The following is an 8,539-nucleotide window of genomic DNA, read 5'->3' as shown; positions in this document are numbered from 1 at the left end:
GAAATCATTTTGAGCCATTGTGTGTCGGCTTTACATCATATGAAGGACTGAAGGCATCACGGATGAAAAACGTTGTTCCAGAACTGCAACTGAACTTGAAATCAAAAATAAATGGAGATTGAAATTTTAAGATTTCAAAGATAAAATTGTGGATTCTGTTTTGGGCATTTGTTTGGCAATGTTTCGTTGCAACCCAAACACGAATCTTATTTCAATTATCCATGCGTATACACCATGTGCATCACAATGGAAATAAAAAAAAATGCCGAAGCCGTACTCTTGTCCCAATACGCCTAAAATGTTTGTTATGACCATTCTCTCAGTTCCAGATAGAGTGTCGAAATGTGGTCATCCAGGTAAAGTATTGCACGGAAATTGGGATTCAGACACCGTTCGGGTCGGATCCATAGTAACCCTGGATTGTGATGAAGGTTACAGAGTCAATGGTAGTGCGATGTTGCTTTGTATGACATCTTCAGACGAAAACACATCGACATATTCGACAGGTTGGAACGCATCCATTCCATCTTGCCAACCAATCGAAAGTAAGTCCTCAAAATATATCAGCATCATCTCAGCATTAGATGAACTTATTTTGTATAATAACTTGCCGACCAAGTGAAAAAAAAATGCTTAAACTGATACCTTTATCACCGACGTGATCATAAAAAGAAAAATATGACCGAGTTCCTCAGGCGTACATACGCGCTTATTCGTAAGTAAAGGTTTTCTTTGAAAGTTTATGTCATGAATCGTTTTTTCTTGGAAGCCTCTAAGGCAAGTGATATTTATGAGACCTTTCTTGTAAAATTGTGTTTGTATGTATTATTAGGCATTATGACATGCTTATTTCAGCTGACTGCATTGCTGCTGATGTTAGGAAAGGCATTTTACAGGGAAGAAGTTTTGGAAGTTGAGAAAAAAAAGGTAAACAAGCGGATTGAAGCGTGTTTTGATTGAAGAGATCTGAAACTTGTTTAAATGAGCAAAAGTCAACTTGGAATTGGATATGAGTGGATCTTCAAATGAAAGAAGGCAATCACAGGACGGATGTCTTCAACTCTCCATCGAGAAACTAGGTAGCAAAGATGAAGAGGTGATGCATGGAATGGTGATAGAGTTCTTGCGTCTAACCAAACCTCCATACTTTTACCTTAATCCTCTTTGTTGCTTTTTTTTAACTAGAAAAAAAAAACGACTTTGTGTCTCAATAACCATTTCATTGTTGTTACTATTTTTTCTCTGATTTGCCAGGCTCTGGGCGTGATGATTTTTATCTATGTGGTTTGTCTGGGTTTTTTTCCCCAAATGACAATCTAGACGTCGCACTTGCTCTATCATAGGCCAAATTCGTATCATTCTTTTATTGATTTTTTATTTCCGCGTAAACAAAAGAAAAAAAATGTAAGTTGGTGACATCATCATCCTTACCTTAGCGATAATTATGCGGTTGTGATCACAACCCCTTTTTTGTAGGAACGTATGAAACTTTCATTGTTTTCCCTAGGCAAAATTTGAATAGGCTCATATTTAAAGTTTTCTTCAAAATCCCATTGGCATTTATGCTGTACATTGGCACTGGCCCGACGGTTCCTCACCAGTAAACATCCCCGCTGGACCAGTAACTTTTTCAGGAATGGACCAGTAAAACATGGAAAACTGGGTACCTCCTGGTCCGTCCTGTAGGTCGGACCAGAAGAAAACCACACCACAAATGGGTTAGTGTGCAGCCCTGTCCAGGTTCTTGCGTTATCTGCAGCAATAAAAGAATGTCTCATTTCATATCGAGTGCCATTCTGGGCCCTGTTGCATAAAACCCTTACCGCTGGACTTACCGCTCCTTTCTAGCGGTAAGTCTTCAAATCAGCGGTAAATTTTATAATCCTTGATGCTGATTGGCTGTGATGCCTAATTTTGACGGTAGTTACCATTGAAATTCAACGGTAAGTTTTATGCAACGGGCCCCTGGAGATTGAAAAGGAATAATTGATTGACGCCATTTCGTCTTCTCAAAAAAAAAAAAAGATAACAAGAAAAGATTCCTTGGGAGGAAAGACAAAACACATGGCCCTGCACTGGATAAAAGAAATTTTGCCTGTTTTACCACACGGTGCAGGGAACCATGCTATCCTATTTAGTTTCTTATATTTCTTATAAGCTTGTGCTTTTCTGTGTTAAAAAAAGAATAAAACAAAACAATCTTTGACTTTGTGTTGGTTAATAGAGCTCTATACCATATTTCAATTTGTCATCCTGTTGCAGCATGGGTCAGATGCCTTCGAAAAATAGCTATTACAAGTTCGATAGTTGTCGGATTAGTTCTCGTGCTTTTTGGAACCTGCATCCTCCAAAAGTTCACCACCATACATTGCACTTGTGATAAGGTAAGAAGTAACTTCGATTCAATAGCTGAGAGACATATTCATTGAATTACAATCAATAATGTCAATTACACTGTCCCCATCCAATAGCGTAGCCTGTTTTTTTTCAAAATGCATCTTTGGTGAATCGTCAGTGCCATATAAAAATAAGATGCGTGATTTTGAAACTTTAAGAAGGTATCATGTGAAAAAAAAAATGAAATGGGACAGTCATTCTAACAATCATCCTCATGCAGTTGGTTGGGCACATAGTTCTTAAGAATCTTGTTAAAATGGTTACGGACATACAAAAATGAAAACATTTATGACTTCAACAATACAAAACAAAAAAGTCTTAAGGGTAATCTTTATATGTATGGCTTCAAAGCTAGATTCAGGTGTTCGTGTATAAAGTAAATGAGTAAGTAATAAACTAAAGTAAAGTTTGGAAGCAAATGTAAGAACTTCTCAAAACATAGGAGTGAATGTGTGCTTACGATATTTATCAATTTTCTGTTCTGTATTTTTAGCAAACATGTCGGAAACAGAAAACAGTAAGAATTCAAACCTGTCATCTACTTCTTTCTGGGCACAGACACTCCCACCACGGTATCACTGGTTGTCGGCAGTGACACAAATGAACTTGGAAGTAGGCCCAGTTGACAATTATCGATGAACATCATACAAGTCATAGCGCTCTTTTACCCTCCCCCCCCCTGCTTTAAAAATCTCTTAATTTCTTTTAGTAAGCCTTAATCACCCTGGCCTATTCAACATGGATCCAACATGGGAATTGACGAGGACCTCACAAAGCAGAATGCAGCGCTGCTACAAAAAACAAAAGCGTGCCGTAAAGTTCTCTCATCCTGGACATCGGATGGAAGAATAATCGCTCTTCTTCCTGCTACTGGAGGAAAGACAATCAAGCGGGTCATCAACTCAGAAAGTGACTTAGACTTGATATGATAGTAACTTTCCCTATAGTGCTGACGCCTATTCAACCAATGCAAGAAATGAAAATCCAATTTTTGGTCAAATCTTCATATAACTACCGTAATATCAGTGTGTATGGTTATAAAGATGCATTCTCTTTCTATTGAATTGGTACCTTTTCATAAGAAGTTTTGTTTTTTGTTCTGTTTTTTGTTCTTTTTTTCTTTTTTTTTCTTTTTTTTTCTTTTCTTTTCCGTTGGTAATTTCTATTTGACACGGGCAATTTGAATTTTTTTCCTTATTGCACTGATTCATTTTAAAAGTTGTTTGATATTCTCATGACTCTAAGATACCCCTGTGTATCATGTGCCAAAGCAGTAAAAAACAATCAGAGAGGACTACAATGTACTTCATGTTCTGCCTGGATGCACATTACTTGTGCGGGAATAAATAAGGAACAATATGATGACATTCATTACTCATTTATCAATTGGAGATGCACAAAATGCATTTTCCAGTACTTACCTTTTCATTCGTCCTCATTTACTGAACCCACGAAGGAATGTATGGATTGGAGTGGATTAGATGATCAAAAAACGCCGATGAAAAAATCCACAGGCAATTTTGTGAATTCTCCCAATATAGATCCTAATGATTATCAAGTTGAACATGAAATAGATAAGATTTTTAATCCCATCCCAATTAAATATTTTTTGACTTCTGAACTGAATGATGTCATACAAAATTGCTCAGTGACAAAAAACTTCAGCATGATTCATTTCAATGCAAGGAGCATGTGCCAAAATTTTGAAAGAATACATACTTACCTTTCATGCATCGAATTTAAGTTTTCAGTGATAGCTATATCTGAAACGTGGATAAACTCAGCTATATATGTTCCTTTTGCACTTGACGGTTACAAATTTATCCATGTTGACCGACCAACTGGTCGTGGGGGTGGAGTTGGCCTCTTCATCCGAGAAGAGCTAAGCTTTACACATTATGAGTCTAAGGAGCAATGTGAAGGAGTTGATCAGTTATTCATTAAAATTAATTGTAAATCATTTCGAAATATCATAGTCGGAGTGATATATCGCCAACCAAAATATTCCATTTCTACATTCACTCCTTTCTTTGAAAAACTGATCAGTGAATTCAATATAAAACAAAATGTTGTATATTTGATGGGAGATTATAACATCGATTTGACTAAAAAAGACATAAGTCCATCAATACTGGAGTTTGTAAATGTAACTGCTTCTTCCGGATTTCACCCCTTGGTAGATAGACCAACTCGCGTCAGCGCAACGTCAGCCACAGCTATCGACAATATATTCACAAATGATAACACCATCTCCACTCTGTCAGGCATCCTGATGACAGATATTTCTGATCACCTACCAATATTTCATATATCATTACATCCAGAGGAGAAACGTAACAGTAAGAAGCCAAAAATATTCAGGAAGATTACTAAAGAAAATCTCGTTACCCTTTGTGCTGACCTAGCAGACACGGATTGGTCAAGAGTGTATGAACAAACTGACCCCGAGGGGGCGTATAATGTGTTTTACGAAATATTCATTAATCTGTATGATGTGCATTTACCTAAGAGAGAAATCAAGAATAAGAAAAAACAAGAAATCAGAAAACCGTGGGTTACAAGTGAACTTTTAAAACTTATCAAAAATAAAAATAAATGTTATAAGAAATATATTAACTTTCCCCTTGAATCAAATTATGAAAGGTATAAGAAAATTCGTAATAAAGTTACTCTTTGCTTACGCAGAGCAAAGAAGGGTTTTTATTCGAAAAAGTTTGATTTAATCAAAAACAATTCAAAAGAGACATGGAAATTCATTAATACAATTTTAGGGAAAGAAAAGATTATTACCAATAAAGAACAAACTTTTTCGCACAATGGAACTGATATTCATGATACCGCTGATATTGCTGAACATTTTAATGAATATTTCGTTAATATTGGATCAAACATATCCGCTAATAATGTGGCGCATAATAAAGATTTTTCTATTTATATGAATAAACCTGTTTTTAATACTTTGTTTTTTAAGCCAGCCACAGTAGATGAAATTTTAGATATTGGAAAGGCATTAAAGTCTGGGAAAAGCAGCGGATTTGATGATATTGATCCAACTGTGGTTAAATATGTTTTACCTTATATTGTTGAACCTTTTTTGCATGTTTGTAATCTTTCGTTAAGTACTGGTATCGTACCATCCAAAATGAAAGTTTCAAAAGTTGTTCCAGTTTTTAAAAAAGATGATCCCAGAATATTCACAAATTACCGTCCAATATCTATTTTGCCTTGTTTTTCAAAAATATTAGAAAAAATAGCTTTTACTCGTTTTTATGATTTCTTGCTTCAGTATGATTTATTATACGATTGTCAGTATGGATTCCGGCAAAATCTGTCTACAGACATGGCAGTTATAGAAATACAAGACAGAATAATTCAAGAAATGAATGATGGTAAAGAAGTTTTGGCAATATTCATGGATCTTTCTAAAGCATTTGATTGTCTTTCTCATGAAATTTTACTTCAAAAATTGCAATATTATGGTGTTCGTGGTGTCTGTCTTAAGTGGTTCAGATCTTATTTATGTGGGCGGAAACAATTCACTGTTTATGATTCTTTCCATTCGTCTTTTAGAAATATCAATACGGGTGTGCCTCAGGGATCCATTCTTGGACCTTTACTGTTTTTGATTTATATAAACGATATTGTCAATTCTTGCCATGAATCTCATTTTATTTTATATGCAGACGACACCTCACTTCTTGCCTCTCATAATGATATCAATGTGTTGATTGAACTTTTAAACAAAAATCTTTATCAAGTACATAATTGGTTTAAGTGCAATATGCTCACTTTGAATATAAGTAAAACACAATGTGTACTTTTTAAACGCGGAGGTGTGCAGTATAATACTGATGATATGATTTTAAAAATTGGTGATATACGTTTGAAATTTTATGAATCTGTAAATTTTTTAGGTGTTGTATTAAACAGTAAGTTGAGTTGGAGCGATCATATTGACTTTGTCTGTACAAAAATTTCTCGTTTTATTGGAATTTTGAATCGACTGAAATATGATTTGCCAAGTTACATTTTGTTCGCTCTTTATAATGCTTATATTTTATCTGTTTTATCTTATTGCAATTCTATTTGGGGAAACACGTATTCTTGCCATACTCAAAGACTTTTTATACTACAAAAGAAAGCAATTCGAATTTGTACAAAGTCAGATTATAGAGCTTCAACATCTAAACTTTTTAAATCATTACACACTCTTAAATTGCAAGATTTGAATAAAATTCAAATATGTTCCTTTATGCAACGTTTCCATGCTAAAACTCTTTCACCTTATTTACAAAATATGTTTTCTGTGAACTCTGATGTACATAATTATTATACAAGATCGTCAAATCATCTTCATCGATGGCGTTTTTTAACCGATAAATCTAAATATTCGTTACGTCATACTGGTCCTGTTTTATGGAATACGTTAGAACTGAGCAAATTCAATACACAGTTTAATAATATGTTCAAAAGGCAGTACAAGAAGTTATTGATTAGTAAGTATTGATTGGATTATTATGTATGGATGCATTGGTCTTTCTTCTATTTGTATGATGGTGTTTAATGTTTTTCTCTTTTTTGTTATGATTAATTTGATTTTTTTTTTAAAAGTAATTTTCAAATGATTATAACGCGGAGTATGTGCAACATAACAAGCCTATTCTGGCTTTCTACGCGCATACCATTTTCCGGTCAACCAAACACATAATGTTAATGAGTTTCTGTTTTCTATGTACCTGTGATATCTGTTTTCCCGATGTGTTTTTTTTTTTGTTCTTTTGTCTTTATCATAATCTCGCTTTGTTTTGTTGTCGTTTCCATTGTTTTTAAACTCACTTTTTGTACAATTTGCTCATATTCACATATATTTTGTATATTATATATTGAATCGGAAATAAAGATTGAATTGAACATAGCAATGTCGGAATTTCAGAGCTTGTGTATAGTTCCAAGTTCATCGTGTCACTACTACCGGTAATCAGGGATAGCCTGGTAGAAGTCTCGCTGCACAGAAGGCAGTAGATGACAGATTAGAGACTCTTGTGATAGCTGGTTACCTTTTCCAACCTGATTGTTGAAAATCCCGATCCACAGTTGCGATCTTACAAATACATTTGCACAGGTGGAGACAATTTTACTGATAAAAATCATACTACATATGACACATTTTGAAGTATTCTGCAACTCTTTATTCGTTTCTGCAGGATTACACTCCTAGAACAAACATGAGAAGCTCAGGAGACAAGAGCTCGCTGCCCCTCCACGACATTGAGAGGCAAAATGGTGAAGACGTTATTGATGCTCAAAAGAAGCAATACATTTACATGTCACGTTCGGCAAAGAAAGAACAAAGGGAGGACGTCACATTTGCGGAGTCCACAGATATTGAGGAAGACGAAAAGGATATCGATGAAGACGGTTATTTACTTTCCAGAGCTGCAGGAGACTGTTATGGATCTAGAAACCTTCAGTCACCAATTTACGAGGACATTCCGACAACTTCCGACCAATCATCTACCTTCCTAGAATCACATTATGTCAATGAGGTATTGAATGTCGGTAAGACTGAACAACACAAGTCCCTAGGGTTGAGTGCGCACGATCCATTATATTCTGTATCCATCTACTCAAGCAAACCAAATGAAAAGCCAGAGGTAGACAAAGATGGGTACCTTGTGCTCGAAGCAAATGCTGGTGAAATTATCGATGATCAGTTTGCTGTCAAAATTGATAACTTGCCCGCCACCCAAATACCTCTGTATGAAAATGAGATTTCTCGAGGGGCAGTGATTCATAAGGCACACGTTCACGCCAATCCACCAATGTACGAGAGCATTTCTAACCCAGAACTTTGAAGAAGCTTGAAGTCATGACATCATAATAAGAGAGTTTGATCCTGACGAGATTCAACGACATGTTCGCGTTCTCGTTATCGAAGTAAATGATGTCGTCGAAGACCAGTTTCCAGCCAGGACAAATTGCCCTTCACTGGAAAAACTTTGTGCCAACGAGATTTCTCGTGCAGCTAATTATTCTTATTTGTGGGCTAAATTTTAGGAACACCTGAAAATGCCTTCGTTTTGATTCTATGGAAAACTTCGTTGTTTTCTGTATCCATTGCAGTATTGTAAACCAATCATGT

The 8,539-nt window shown here is 35.5% G+C and overlaps 1 protein-coding gene across 1 annotated transcript; it reads left to right on the top strand.

The window, feature by feature from the left end:
- Nucleotides 1-479: 479 nt before the first annotated feature.
- LOC139730401 (uncharacterized) lies at nucleotides 480-8,539 on the top strand. Its single transcript, XM_071641264.1, has 3 exons — nucleotides 480-545; nucleotides 2,263-2,384; nucleotides 7,602-8,539. Exon 3 carries the CDS (start codon nucleotides 7,623-7,625, stop codon nucleotides 8,250-8,252), a length of 630 nt encoding a protein of 209 aa, XP_071497365.1. The 5' UTR covers nucleotides 480-545; nucleotides 2,263-2,384; nucleotides 7,602-7,622; the 3' UTR covers nucleotides 8,253-8,539.

Source organism: Diadema antillarum, unplaced genomic scaffold (genome assembly GCF_040938485.1).
Source record: "Diadema antillarum isolate AM-2024a unplaced genomic scaffold, OU_Dant_1.0 seq00000310_RagTag, whole genome shotgun sequence".
Lineage (NCBI taxonomy): Eukaryota > Metazoa > Echinodermata > Echinoidea > Diadematoida > Diadematidae > Diadema > Diadema antillarum.
The sequence above is the reverse complement of the archived record's forward strand: the minus strand, read 5'-3'. Positions and strand labels throughout refer to the sequence as shown.